This window comes from Salvelinus fontinalis, chromosome 32, assembly GCF_029448725.1.
Source record: "Salvelinus fontinalis isolate EN_2023a chromosome 32, ASM2944872v1, whole genome shotgun sequence".
Classification (NCBI taxonomy): Eukaryota; Metazoa; Chordata; class Actinopteri; order Salmoniformes; family Salmonidae; genus Salvelinus; species Salvelinus fontinalis.
The window spans coordinates 35,820,956-35,836,010 of NC_074696.1; the positions used below are offsets into that span (position 1 = coordinate 35,820,956).

Sequence of the window (15,055 nt, forward strand, 5' to 3'; positions counted from 1 at the left end):
CTACTCCAAAAAACAGAACATTTTCAGCATTTTAGCTGCTGCACATCTCGCATTTCCCAACATCTTTACAGTAACTAGTCGTTTCTATGCGAGACGGCTGCGACGCTTTTAGGAGTAGCCTTAACTACAGCACTTCCCGTAGCGCGACCAAAAGAAAGATCTACACACATGCAAGAGGGATTTCTCACTCAATACCGAAAGTGGATGTAATATTTTTCTGAATATTCTCTGTTTTTTGCAACTGCACACAGACACGAGACATGTTTCCATCGAATCGAGAACCAAGAAAGTATCGCCAAGGACAAGGTTAGTAAAACAATATCCTGATTACGGTGAACAGCAGCCTATTCAAGATCTCAAATGAGCTTTAGCTCTGCCACTGAGGTTCCTATTTACATGGCTATCTAGCAGTAATGTTAGAGGCTACTGGCTTTGATTCAGTTAGTCTCCTGGGAGAAGAGGCACTGTGTAGTACTGTTGGCCACTATTGCCTTTGTGTTCAATGAAATAGGCTACCAGAGAGAGAATCAGTCAGACAATGCTGCTCCCTGACTTAATTTGTAGATATTTGAGTTAAATTATGTATACTAGGCCTAATTCCCCTCAATTTGTATTTCCCCAAGATACCCTTGCTTGTGGAGATAATGCTAGAAACGGAATGCTTTAATTTTTATTTCTTTAATTTCTATTTAACCTTTATTTAACCAGGAAAGCTAGTTGAGAACAAGTTCTCATTTACAACTGCGACCTGGCCAAGATAAAGCAAAGTAGTGCGACAGAAACAACAACACAGAGTTACACATGGAATAAACAATGAAATGAAAGTCTATATACAGTGTGTGCAAATGGAATGAGGTGGTAAGCCAATAAATAGGCCATAGTAGCAAAGTAATTACAATTGAGCAGATTAACACTGGAATGATAGATGAGCAGATGATTATGAGCAGACAATGGTGTGTAAGTAGTGATACTGGTGTGCAAAATAGCAGCAAAGTAAATAAAAACAATATGGGGAGGAAGTAGGTAGATTGGGTGGGCTATTTACAGATGGACTATGTACAGCTGCAGCGATTGGTTAGCTGCTCAGATAGCTGATGTTTAAAGTTAGTGAAGGAAATGTAAGTCTCCAGCTTCAGCGATTTTTGCAATTCGTTCCAGTCACTGGCAGCAGAGAACTGGAAGGAAAGGCGGCCAAAGCAGGTGTTGGCTTTGGGGATGACCAGTGAGATATACCTGCTGGAGCGCGTGCTACAGGTGGGTGTTGTTATCGTGACCAGTGAGCTGAGATAAGGCGGAGCTTTACCTAGCATAGACTTATAGATGACTTGGAGCCAGGATGAATCAGCTGTGATAGCCTACTCTTCTCATTTATTTTTATTTTATTTCACCTTTATTTTACCAGGATGAAGGTATAGTAGGCCCAAGTAGCCTATTGTAAACTGTAACACATCTGAAAATTAGAGTAACATGCCATTTTATTATTGGGGACATCACACTTTGTGCTATAGATTATAGACTGTTGGGTTTAACAACATTTCCAAAACTCCATATATGATCATAGGCTTTTGTTTTGAAATGTGTATGCCAGTAATGTTAATTTTATCATCAGCACTTTTGGAACCATAGCACCACTGTAGCTATATAATCCAACCACCTTGATTCCCTTTGGTCAGAGTGATGACTGTCAATTCATGCTGGAAGTTTCTATTTTTCACAGGCTAACCAACCATTTCTAACTTTCACAGGCTAACCAACCATTTCTAACTTTCACAGACTAACCAACCATTTCTAACTTTCACAGGCTAACCAACCATTTCTAACTTTCACAGGCTAACCAACCATTTCTAACTTTCACAGACTAACCAACCATTTCTAACTTTCACAGACTGACCAAACCTTTTGACAAAAGTTTTTAGAGTAAGATTGTTGGTCATGAAGATGTCACTTTCCTAAAATATTGTAGCAAATAGAGGGGCGGGAAAGCGAACTCAGGTCATTGGCGTGAAAGGCAAGCACCCTACGCATTCCTCCAACTTGGTGAAAATTGTCGTATGGGTCACGGGTCCATATTAGTGAGTATCAATACCCTGCTTCGACCAATTTGATCACCAATATGCAGCCTACAGTTTTTTAGAGAGACAATATATTTGTGGGAGTCCTTCCTAATAAAAACAATAACCCTAACCAGCCGTAACAAACGTATTCGATTTCTATTGTCTGCCATTTTGCTGTCTTTTAGCCTCTGATTACTTTTCTCTCCCAATGAAGATTTGTGTTGGTCTACTGGTTTTCCTCAACAGCTACCCTCTTTGGATTTATTATTGTTGCCGGCTGTACAGCCATAGCGTGTGTGACCAGGGTTTCTATTTTAGGATTAGGGTTATGTCATTCAACGTGGGCTACTAGGCCTACATTATACATATGACACAATCAGTATTTCACTTTGGATATGAATTATCCAAATTGTCAATCAGTTACCCACCATGGCGAAAGTGCGAAGAGATGATAAACTTGTTCTCAACTGGCCTACCTGGTTAAATAAAGGTGAAATAAAAAATGTAATAAAAATAAATGAGATGACTAGGCTATCTCAGCTGATTTATGCAGGGGATTTAAAATAAGATTTTAATAAAATTCTGTATGCGGTGCTTTTTAGTAACTATTTGAATTATGTTTTAGTCCAATGCATTGTGGTTGAACGAATTGACACCTTGAACGTGAACGTGAGAATGGCTCAGTGAGTGGGTTCGACCTAGAACATCATGGAGCTGATGAACATTCCCTTTTTCAGAACCATACGATCGGTTCTGCAGTCTACTTTTATAGCAAATACTGAGTCGGTGAGGATGCACCGGCCACTGTGGAGAGCGTGGACCGTGTTGTCACGGTTGAGGAGGGTTAGTTTACTTAATTGACAATGTCTAAATGGGAATAGATCAATATTTAGTCCGGACTGAAACTATATTTAGGTTTCGTCGCAAATGGCACCCTATAACTTATTCCTTATTTTGACCAGGACCCATAGTTCTATGGTCAACAGGCGCTTGTTCAAAGTAGTGCACTAAATAGGGAAGAGGGTGTCATTTTGGATGTAGAATGATGATGACTAGCAAAGGCCAGAGGATGTTTTATATGTTTACAGTTTAGCCTTAAATGCTATGGTATTCCACTATTAACAACAACAACAAACAAACACGCTCCTTTGAAACCAAACCTTTGCTTTAGGTTTAATTGAACATGTTAGTGTATTATGCAGACACATAAATACATTTGATGTCATATAATATAAAACACAAGTAAAATATATGATCAGCCTAACTACATGGACAAATGTCTGGTGTCTTGTAGCTGGTATTTCTTAAACGTAGAGAAAATATCCTTTATTGTTTATTCATAAAGATAATGAGCCCACCCTGGACCAGGAGGACCCAGTCCTGGTTCAGGTAAGAATGCTGTAGGCCTATCAATAGCCTGGGTGACAGTCTTTCTGCTCTCTTGCATCACAATCCCATAAGGAGTGGGCAGAGAGCTGAAACAGACTGGCACCCAGGCTATAATAACACTGCTTCATTAGCAGGATTGGTTCAATAACAATCTGTCATTCAAACTGTCATTTTACTGACTAGTAAATTGATCCTGATTTTTTTCCTTAGTATGTGGATGAGGAGGTTGAGCACTGGCCCTGCCTGGCTTTAATCCCTTGGTCTGGACCTCTGTGGGTTCCCAGGTCTGTGTCACGGCCGTCGAATGAAGAGGACCAAGGTGCAGCGTGGTGAGCGTACATATTCCTTTATTTATATGACGCCGATAAAAACAAGAAACAATCCAAAACAACCGTGAAGCTAAAGGGCTATGTGCCACAAACAAAGTTAACTTCTCACAAAGACAGCTGGGAAAAAGGGCTACCTAAGTATGGTTCTCAATCAGAGACAACGATAGACAGCTGTCCCTGATTGAGAACCCTACCCGGCCAAAACTTAGAAATACATATAATAGAACTAAAGAACATAGAATACCCACCCCAAATCACACCCTGACCAAACCAAATAGAGACATAAAAATGCTCTCTAAGGTCAGGGCGTGACAGTCTGTAAATCCATCGATACTGATACTCTCTGGTCTTCTCTCTGGTCTTAAAACAGGTATTCATATGCAGGTACCTCATGTAACAGTATAACTTTAGTATGTTCCCCCGCCCCGACACGGGCGCGAACCAGGGACCCTCTGCACACATCAACAACAGTCACCCACGAAGCGTCGTTACCCATCGCTCCACAAAAGCCGCGGCCCTTGCAGGGCAAAGGGCAACACTACTTCTAGGTTTCAGAGCAAGTGACGTAACTGATTGAAACGCTAGTAGCGCGTACCCGCTAACTAGCTAGCCATTTCACATCCGTTACACTCACCCCCCTTTCAACCTCCTCCCTTTCCGCAGCAACCAGTGATCCGGGTCAACAGCATCAATGTAACAGTATAAATTTAAACCGTCCCCTCGCCCCGACACGGGCGCGAACCAGGGACCCTCTGCACACATCAACAACAGTCACCCACGAAGCGTCGTTACCCATCGCTCCACAAAAGCCGCAGCCCTTGCAGAGCAAGGGGCAACACTACTTCTAGGTTTCAGAGCAAGTGACGTAACTGATTGAAACGCTAGTAGCGCGTACCCGCTAACTAGCTAGCCATTTCACATCCGTTACACCTCAGATGTTTCCTTACCCTTTGAACACAGACATGTAGTTCAACTACCAATTGTCTTAGAATCTATCATGCAGTGGCCTCCTCATGCAATCCTCCCTATACCAGTCTGTCAGTCTTATAGGCTACCTGTCTATCATTCAAACTGACTCCTAATTTAATCCTGTCTGGCTTTAATCCCTTGGTCTGGACCTCTGTGGGTTCCCCGCTCTGTAAGTCCATCCATTCTGATACTCTTTGATCTTTAGACTGGTTTATGTAACTTAAACATAAACATTACGGTTTGTGTAGAACAATATGGAAATATATTTCTGTAAACATATTCCCTATTTTTTTAATAGTCTGTAACACTGCAGGAAACATATTACCTGACCCATGCTGGTGAGAGAGCTGGCAGTGTTAAACACACAGGTAGCCGTGCAGATTATTGGTCACAGCTAAATTTGATCTAATTGGCAGGATTACCTTCAGTATCCACTATGGTAGTGGAACACTTTTATGTCCTTAAAACTGTTCCCTAATTTTCTTACAGATTTTCACAATTGAGCAGCACATTTTTATCTCGTGCTGGCACGATGGTATGGGATGAACTGTCCTCTCAGCTTGAAGAGGTAGACATTCACCTGCAGGTACTTCAGACATGTTCTTAACATTTATAACTCAGACCTGTGCATTTCAACTAATTTCATTGCAGCGGCCTCCTCTTGCAATCTTCCCGATGCCAATCTTTTACTTCTAAACAGTACCAGTCTATCATTCAAACTGACTCTTAAATGTATCCTGTCTTGTTCATTATCATGTGAATGAGGAGGTTCGGCAGCAGCCCTGTCTGGCTTTAATCTCTTGGTCTGGACCTCCGTGGGTTTCAAACGCTGTAAGTCCATCAATTCTGATACTCTCTGGTCTTTAGGGGGGCTTAAACATAAACATAACATTTTCTAAAATAATCTTATGGAAATGCATTTCTGTAAACATATTCCCTTTTTCTTAGCCTGTCAAACTGCAGCCAATTTATAACCTTACCCACGCTGGGAGGATGCTGGTGAGAGAGTTGGCAGTGTTAAACACACAGGTAACCATTCAGATGATTAACTAATACTAATCTGATCTAATAGGGATGATTACCTCCAGTATCCACTAGTAGAATACTTTGATGTCTTTAAAGCTGTTCCCTCATTTTCACAGTGGAGCAGCCCATTATTATCTGTTTCACTCCTGCTAGGAGGATGGTATGGGAGGTGTCAGGATTTGGCCAGGATTGTTCAGGTTTTGGTCACTAGATGCCCCCATTGCACCTTTTTGAACCTTTAGTTTTTTTTATCCTTTATCCTTGTCTACTACCTCACCCTTGCTTGGAGAATGCTAGTAACAGAGCATGCAGTGTTAAACACACAGGTAACCAATCACATTATTAACCAAAGCTCATCTGTTATAGGGAGAATTTACTTAGTTTGATGGCTGTACCCTTTTCCCTTATCTTTCCACAGACTTCCAAATTGGTTACCCTTCACCTTACAGAAGCTGGGAGGCTAGTGCTTGACGAACTGTCAGTACCTTCAGATTGCCATTCACAGGTAGCTGTTAGCAGTGGATGTTACTCTTCAATAACACAGACCCCAAAGCAAATAAAGGGGAGGAAAACAGGTTTATTCTTATTCAAAGAGGACAAATCCATGTGGGGAGGTAGATGGTAGATGTTCATGCTCCCCTGTCCTCAGTGATTCTCCCCAGTGATTCTCTTCAGTGATTCTCTCCACAGAACAAAGAAACAGGATGTCATTTATAACCCCCCGCCCTAGCCTGAGGCTGACCAATTAGAAGTCCTTGCAGTACAACTGGACCAATGGCCAAATAACAAGTATCCTGCTCCAGACTTAGACCAATGAAAACATAGCACACATAGCTATGAGTTCAGGACTGACATTCCTAACATATTCTAAACAGATGTTGAACTGAAAAACAACTATTTCCATTGATCGTTAATTCTAGTCCTCTCATCCTCTGCGTTGTGTATTTATCTTCGACATATTCTTACATAGCCAATCACATTATTAGACAGTCATAGATGATTAGTAATAGTACACATTAACATGTCCTCTATCGCCACAGTGTCTTATTAATCACAGAGCAATCTCTAAAATCAGGTGATGTCTTTGTTTTGCAGCCAAATAGTGAAGACTCCTTTTCCTTACGAGAAGTTGCAGCTGGTTGGGAACTGGGGTTCGTTTCATTTTCATTACTGGAAGATCCGTTATGGATGAGTGCTGGTACTTCAGACATATTCGTAACATTTCTAAACACATCTGTGTATTTGAACTCCCAATTGTCTCTGGGTTTTCTTTTGTATGTCTGGCCCTAATTGAAACCTAGAGGAAACTTGTCGTACGAACATCATGTGGGCTCTATATCACTGCCAGGGATTATACTGAAATCGGCTGCCAAATGATATGAACATCTACAGCTAAGATATAGAGAGAGGTCTGGAGTCTGAAGGCATTTTTTTCTTTATAGCAAAATGAAGAGGACATGCATCACCTGTGCATTGTGAGGGGAGTGGAGAAGCAGCTGTGGTGGAGCAGAGTCATCCAGGAAAAAGTCCTGGACCCATGGGTGAGAGATTCTCAACTGATCTTTCCTCTCAAATGCACCTGATTTGTGTCAAATGATGCACAAACTATAGGTCTACTTATATTTCCTGCTTGAAATGTAATGTTTCCCTGTGTCTCTTTTAAAGGGTCTCGTCCAGGTGGTCTTCAACAACAAGGAGGTGACTGGTATTAAGGTGCAGTCAAGCACTTTTTCACTGAAAAAGTGGCAAATGTCCATTTACCTATTTGCATAAATACATGTTGACAGAAAATGAAATCATACATTCTAATCTCTTGCCTCATTTTTATTTCCTTGGTAGAAGGATCCATGGCCTTGTCAAGAGGAGGTCAGAGTTCACCTATTATGAGGACGCCCAGGTTTATTTCAGAGTTTGGTTGAGGGGTTCTCAATATGGTGGTTTTCAGTGTTGGGCTTGCAGTGTCACATGTTGTGTGTTAAACAGCAGGTGGATATCTCCACCACGGTGGAGCGGTTCCAGGAGAGTGCTGATGAGATGACGGCATATCAACTCTCTACCTCTGACGTCATCACCACCCCTCATGAGCCTTCCTTCCCCAATGATTCTCTGCCACCCCCTCCGCCTCCCCTTTTCCCTTCTTATTCCCCTCTCAGTCCCCCTACACCTTACCACTCCACCCAGGACCAGGCCCCTGGCAGCACTCCTCAGGTAAAACTCTTTCTACAGTCAATAACCCTTTTTTTTCATTTGTACTTGTGTGTACAGGTGTGTCTAAGTGTCATTATTTTGGTATCGACAGGTTTGTATTGTCTGTCAAGGGTCAAGTTCAGGTCAAGATGAAAGTGTTGTCATGATGTCGCTGAATATTTTGTCTGCTTCAGTTGATGTTGCAGGTGAAATGCCGTTTAGTAGAGTTGAAGTTAATGTGATGTCTGTTTTAGGAGTTTGTGGAGGAGCAAAATAATGTTGCAGTTGTGGTGAGTTCACTTTCATGTGTTCATTTATAGTAAAAACATTTCTTTTGAAATAATCAGCCCAATGTCGTAGTTATACAGACGTAGTGTCTTAATTTGAGCCAGTTTGCTACAGCAGGAAAAAAAATCCCCTAGCAACAGAATACATTTTTCGTTAGAGCAAATCAAGTCTTACATTTCAAAGTGGAAATTACAAACTTGAAAAGCCTTTTTAAAACTCAAATATGCTACAAGTTTGCATTTCCTTCCGTGCAGAGAAATTCTCAGCAACAAAAGAGTGATCAAATTAGATCATACATAATCCTGCAGTTATAACATAGGCTAACATAAAATGATTTCTTAATTTCATGGCACTGATGTATGTTTTAGCTTCTTAGGTTGAACATTTATTTTTAAACATTTCTATTTACAGGGGTTACTTTGCAAACCAAGGGACAACCAACTTCTCTCTGAGGCTAGCCGGTATCCGACGTGGAGGTGAGAAGGTGTGAATTTAGCACCTTTTGTATTTCACTTGATGAACATTTCTGGATTATTTGTAAATGTACTGACTTGTTTTCACAGACTCTGACGTCTGCAGACAGTACCTCCCTCAATTACCTCACCCACGCTGGGAGGATGGTGTTGAGCGGACCAGCAGGTAACCAATTTCATAATTGTACTTCATCAGACCAGATATATTGTTCCCACTGGGCACAGATGTCATTTCAATGTCTGGTTTTGATTTACATTTGGTTGAGTTGTCAACTAATGTGAATTCAATGGGAAATCCCGCCCCAAAATTAACGTAATTGGATTTAGGTTAAAAGTTGGGTGAAAAGACGAAATTCTATTACGTTGATGACTTCTTTCAAATCCAATTAGTTTTCCACATTGATTGAACATCATCACATTGACATTTTTTATTGATGTGACATGGAAACAACGTTGATTCAACCAGTTTTTGCACGGCGGGTCGTCTTTAGGCAACAGTGATTCCTAGGGTTTAGTTGAAAAGTTTCAACATCATACAAGCCAAACAATCAGAGGCCCTCTGAATTACAGACCTGCATCTTTGAGTTTATGATAACATTTAAAGGAATTTTATGCTTGTTTTGTTTTCAGGATGTAAGGCAGTTTCAGCAGGCGTACGACCTCCTGGGGAACTTCATTAATGAGCCAGCAAACAGGCAGCGACCTGAGCAGGAGATGGTTCTTGTAGGAGTATGTCTAAGTGTAAGCTTGATCGCTAGCTGCATGCAGTCTTCTCATCTAACATCTACTCAATGGGACTTTCTAAAATGCTTGTCAATGAAGATTATGTAATTATCCTATTTGTTTGACTTCAGATCGATCGTATCAACTTCGCAGATGTTTTTTATGAATTCGTTCTACTAATCCTTCTAGAAGGAAAAACATATCTTCCTACTTCTGTAAGTGGCCCTAAGAATGGAACATCCTGTTGTTTATCTATGCTATACACACTGTTGTCATATCAGATCTGTAGACACCCACTCATGTCCCCTGTTCACTCTCCAGAGGCCAGGTAGCTTCCTTTGTCTGCTCCTGGAAGCCACAATGAGGATTCGCCCTGGACCGAGGCTCCTGGTAACTTCTACCGCCTCGTTAGGGTACATTTCTCTCTTTCTCTCTTTCTCCTTTCTCTTTTTCTCTCTCCCTCTCCCTCTCTCTCTTTCTCTCTCTCTTTCTCTTTTAAGTATCTTCTCTCTCATTTTAAGTATCTTCTCTCTCATTTTAAGTATCTTCTCTCTCAGGCTTAACACCTAACAAACAATTTGTACTTTTTAAAAGCACTTTTAACATAGGCCAGGCCCTGTTGATACCCCAGCGATAATGCCTTAAATTATTCAACACAGCATTGGCTCAACCATTGGCACAACTTTCCCCATGGCCATTGGCTCAACCGACCCCAAGGCAAATATTTTGATTTTATTAGCCCACACAGCTACTTTCAAGCCAGATTTAGGACCTCATATTGAAGCTTATAGAGACCCCAACTGATGTATAAAACAATCTTAAATGATTTACTTCGGTTTAGATACAAGCATCATAAATCCTCTAACACGATAACTCAACTTACCCTTTTGGCTCAAATTGCCCCACTCTCCCCTATGTAGATTTTGGATACATATGGAGTTCATTGGTCATCTGTGTTTTGATACAAGCCTCTGGTCTGATTCAAACAACAGGGATTAAATTATCATTATATCTAATGGATGTTAGAAGAATAATTCTGTCCTATCTGGTACAAGATGAGTTGGATTCCCACCTCACAAGAAGCAGATTATTTTAAGGCTTTTATTGTAACTTTCAATAATATTAATACAGTTGCCTATGTGATAGTACTGATTGTATATTCATCAGATTTGAAAGAAGCAACTTGAATTATGGTACATTTCAAGTGCCAGTAAGTAATCCAACTCCAGGTGCAATATTCACTATAGCCCACTAGAGGACAGCATGTCTTCATGAACCGGTCATTTTTCACAGTTTTGGCTAAGAATAGGATAACCTGTTGCATTAATGGCATGTACTGAAACTGGAATGACACGTTAATCAATGTTTGCATATCTAGTCTCACAATGCAGGCAGGTGATGCATGCTTGCCTCATTTCCTGAGGCCATTTTACGGGGAAAGCCTGAGGGTGCTGTCTTTTTGATGGTTCCTGTTTTCTTCTTTGCCAAACATTTTGTAGTCTGAAGTTTAACAAAACGGATAACTCACAATAAGCCTTCAAGCCTGATAGATACACACTATATTTTGGCCCGTAAGTCCTTTAATTGCAGATATTCCCTTTCGAATTGTGTACATCTAAGACAGTTATAGAAAACATAGGGGTATGGAACACCGTTAGGATTCACTTGCTGTGCAGTTCTGTTTCTCCTGTGGAAAGTGTTATGGTTCATGGTTAATTATTGCCTCATTCTTCTCCCATTGCACAACATCCACTAAGTGCTACTGCTGAAATACTACAAACTTGTCTAGGCAAAATGTTATAAACAAACATTTGCACTGCTAGCCCCCCAACCCCGTCGTGTAATATTAACACACTCGTAAAATAGCTAATAAAAGAGCTAATATCTTAAAACAAGAGGACTAATCAATTCAAATTAGACCACAGATGCATTCTTATCGTGCTGGAAGCAGGGAGTCCTGACAAAGAAGTCATTTAAAAAACAAAACAATTTGGAGGATTTCACAGGTGATTTTAGCAATAATTTTGGCTTTTTTTCTTTCATATGTCATATTTGAATGGACTTTACTTAGCTCCAACAGCATTCGACTGAAATGCATTTAGGCAGAGGTAGAGGTAATATCCTGAGATGGTGAAATGTGACTACGCATTTCAATCACATTCATATTGTGATATATTGTGTATTCATCATTATCGCCCAGCCCTAATGCAGATGGCTTATGTTGTAAAGCAAGGGCGGGATCTTTGTGAGGACATGGAATCATCAACATAAATCAATATCTACATCAACTCACACTGAGTCAATGTCCCCATTAAGCTACCAAAATGATATTTTCACAGGCAAACTGAATTCAGAATTCTTTTATAGGCTTGCCACAGTTTCTCATTTTTCCAGCGCTGTTCGTAATTCCCACTCAAAGCTTGCCTTCCTCAACCAGTTTGTTCAGGCCATTGCAGATCTTGGTGAGATTAGGCCAGAGATGGCCGCCGGGGGTGTAGAGGTTGGTCAGTAAGTCTGGGTCAGAGTAGTGGTTGAAGACATGCTGAATGCGTCCAAAGGATTTGGTTGTCAGGTGTTTCTCTACGAGCTTCAGCAAGATGTCCCTACAATCTGTCAGGAGCTCCGTCATGACAGCCTTATCAAATGTGAACTCCACCTGGGCCAGAGGGATGGTAAATAAAATATTAGTGACAGCACAGTAGTAATTACAACACACTTCTTAGAACAGCTGTAATCACCATTTAAGGTGCTAGTTTTTGGTATTGGCTATAGGATATAGACTTTTGTAAGTGGGGCATTGTTGTTTCCTAATAAAGTCCCTTTATGATTTTGTCCAGATAGTTTGACATTTTAGTAGGTATAATCAATGACTGTAGGGAGATGTCAGTTCTATCACACATGCTTTAAGTTGGGCCTTCATGCAGAGTTAAACTAAGGCTTTGAAGAGTTCTGTTGAATGTTCTGATGTAAAGTTACCTCCTGGAAGCTGATTGCCGTCATGACCCCCTGGTGCAGCTTCTTCTTGAAGTCCTGAGCCAGGCAGAGCTCCTCTTTACTGAAGCGGTTGTGCCGAAAAAGAACCCCTACCTTTACAACCACCTTTACCAGGTCCTTGACCACCTTCTGGGCCTCTGTGCGGTTTCCAGAGTGTTCCTTGGACATGCGGTAGAGCTCGTCCAGGATTTCGCTGCTGGTGTCGTCAATTAACATCTGCACCATGGATTTGCTGGCCATGTGGCTGAGGATTTTCTTCTGGGCCTTCATGGCCATGTCCTTAGAGCTGAAGGACTCCATTTTGACTCTGGGAAGGAATTAGAGAGTTGATGAGACAGAATAAATGGGTTAAGTGAAATATCTGATTGTCTAGTCCCAGCCGTGTTAGTTCACTGATGTACGCTGGTTTTCTCTGTCAAATTACCTTTATACTTTTACTGCAGTGGGCTAAATCCGGTCACACAGAGTGATTCTTGGTAGTCTTAAACAAATCTACTTTAAAACAAAAGTATACACTTCACACTCATGGTTATGGTCTTAAAAAAAACAGCTGTACCATGTCAGATATACAGTTGAAATGTATTATATTTTTAGTTAATGGCCCAATATTACATCCTATAAATACACTGAACAAAAATATAAACTCAACATGTAAAGGCACAAAAAGCATATTTCACTCAAAAAATGTGTTTACATCCATGCTAGTGAGCATTTCTCCTTTGCCAAGATAGTCTATCCACCTGACAGGTATGGCATAGCAAGAAGCTGATTAAACAGCATTATCATTACAAAGGTGCACTTTGTGCTGGGGACAATAAAATGCCACTCTAAAATGTGAAGTTTTGTCACACAACACAATGCCACAGATGTCTCAAGTTGAGGGACTGTGAAATTGGCATGCTGACTGCAGGAATGTCCACCAGAGCTGTAGCCAGAGAATTGAATGTTAATTTCTCTTCCTTAAGCCGCCTCCAATGTCATTTTAGAGAATTTGGCAGTACATCCAACCGGCCTCACATCCGCAAACCATGTGTAACCACGCCAGCCCAGGACCTCCACATCCGGCTACTTCACCTGCGGGACCAGCCACTAGGACATTTGAGGAAACTGTGGAGCATTTCCGTCTGTAATAAAGATCTTTTGTGGGGAAATTGGCTAGCCCTGGCTCCTCAGTGGGTGGGTCTGGCTCCCAAGTGGTTGCGCCCCTGCCCAGTCATGTGAAATACATAGATTAGGGCCTAATGAGTTTATTTCAATTGACTGATTTCCTTATATGAACTGTAACTCAGCAAAACCTTTGAAATTGTTGCATGTTGCGTTGTATTATTTTGTTCAGTATAGTATTATGTCAACTTAAACAAAGGAGCAGTTCCAGGATAAAATAAACTAAGCGCAAATGTCCATAATTTTGGCATATGACCTTGTTTCTGATGACATATTCTCTCTAGGATCTTCTGAATAGCTCATCATGTAGCATTGCACAGTACATAAAGTACTGTCATTGTAGGACTGTAGGACCTGTTATTGCAGGGGTTAACATCGCTTCACTCAAGGTCCAGTGGCACAAATGGATAAAAGTACAAACAATGATCTAATTGCTCCTGGAAACAGGTGTAAATGTGATGTAATCTGTTTGATCTTCTATTCCTCGGGATGTTTTCAATGGAACACTCCATGATTCTACATGGTTGCTCGGATACCAACAGGAAGTATGATAAGCATGTCACATCACCCAGCCTTTGGAGCTAAATGGTTCTGATACCCTGAAGGGTAAAAACCTTTGTACAGTAGAGGAAGTCTAAGATACACTGCAGCTGCCAGTTTACGTTAAATGCACTGACTCTGTCATAGGTGTGTTTGACAGTCTATGGTAAAAGTGTAATTAACCAATTGCATGGATTATGAAGACCCACTTTGCAACCAGTCAGCTCCATGTTACTTCAATAATCTGTGTGAGAATGAGAGGGAATTCAGACTGTGTATTATCACCAAATCATACGTGGTTATATAAACCATAGCTAGGACTTTCATGTTGACCACATACGTTACAAACCTTGAACAAAGATAAAACCAGACAATTGACTTAATGAAGTAGGTCAGATAGGTGGGGAAATCATACCGTAAACTCACTTGCGTATCCCTTCAAGTTTGCATAGCTAATGGTTACGCTTCTGGGTTTGCACATAATGTACATTTTCCACACCCATCAGCATCTGCCTGTTTTGCCTGGTAAAGGTTACAGATAATGTATCAACTTATTTCCGCCCTCTTCTGATTTGAATAGACCCTGATAAAATAAGCAATGTGGACCTCAGGTGTGACTCTATTATCATTAACTAGTTAATCAGATGGGCTGATACAGTATTGTATCTCAGTAGAGGGATGAAGGGACTAGTTAACATACTGCCCCCATTTTAGGCAACGAAAAGTATTGGGACAAATTCAGTTATATGTGTATTAAAGTAGTCAAAAGTTTAGTATTTGGTCCCATATTCCTATCATGCAATGATTACATCAAGTATATGAATCTACAAACTTGTTGGATGCATTTGCTCTTTGTTTTGGGTGCGTTTCAGATTATTTTGTACCCAATAGAAATGAATGGTAAATAATGCATTGTGTC

The 15,055-nt window shown here is 40.8% G+C and overlaps 2 protein-coding genes across 2 annotated transcripts; one reads left to right on the forward strand and one right to left on the reverse strand.

Annotated features, from left to right (window-relative positions):
* Positions 1-212: 212 nt before the first annotated feature.
* LOC129831191 (uncharacterized) lies at positions 213-13,838 on the forward strand. The gene is made up of 17 exons (XM_055894300.1): positions 213-306; positions 1,159-1,254; positions 3,654-3,772; positions 5,249-5,327; positions 5,507-5,572; positions 5,690-5,770; positions 6,186-6,272; positions 7,210-7,308; positions 7,433-7,480; positions 7,607-7,633; positions 7,751-7,975; positions 8,209-8,244; positions 8,654-8,718; positions 8,806-8,881; positions 9,346-9,456; positions 9,570-9,653; positions 9,760-13,838. Exons 2-14 carry the CDS (start codon positions 1,216-1,218, stop codon positions 8,810-8,812), a joined length of 978 nt encoding a protein of 325 aa, XP_055750275.1. The 5' UTR covers positions 213-306; positions 1,159-1,215; the 3' UTR covers positions 8,813-8,881; positions 9,346-9,456; positions 9,570-9,653; positions 9,760-13,838.
* On the reverse strand, positions 11,583-12,732 carry LOC129831190 (tumor necrosis factor alpha-induced protein 8-like protein 2). Its single transcript, XM_055894299.1, has 2 exons — positions 12,415-12,732; positions 11,583-12,094 (listed from the first exon to the last, which is right to left on the reverse strand). Exons 1-2 carry the CDS (start codon positions 12,730-12,732, stop codon positions 11,852-11,854), a joined length of 561 nt encoding a protein of 186 aa, XP_055750274.1. The 3' UTR covers positions 11,583-11,851.
* Positions 13,839-15,055: the final 1,217 nt, after the last annotated feature.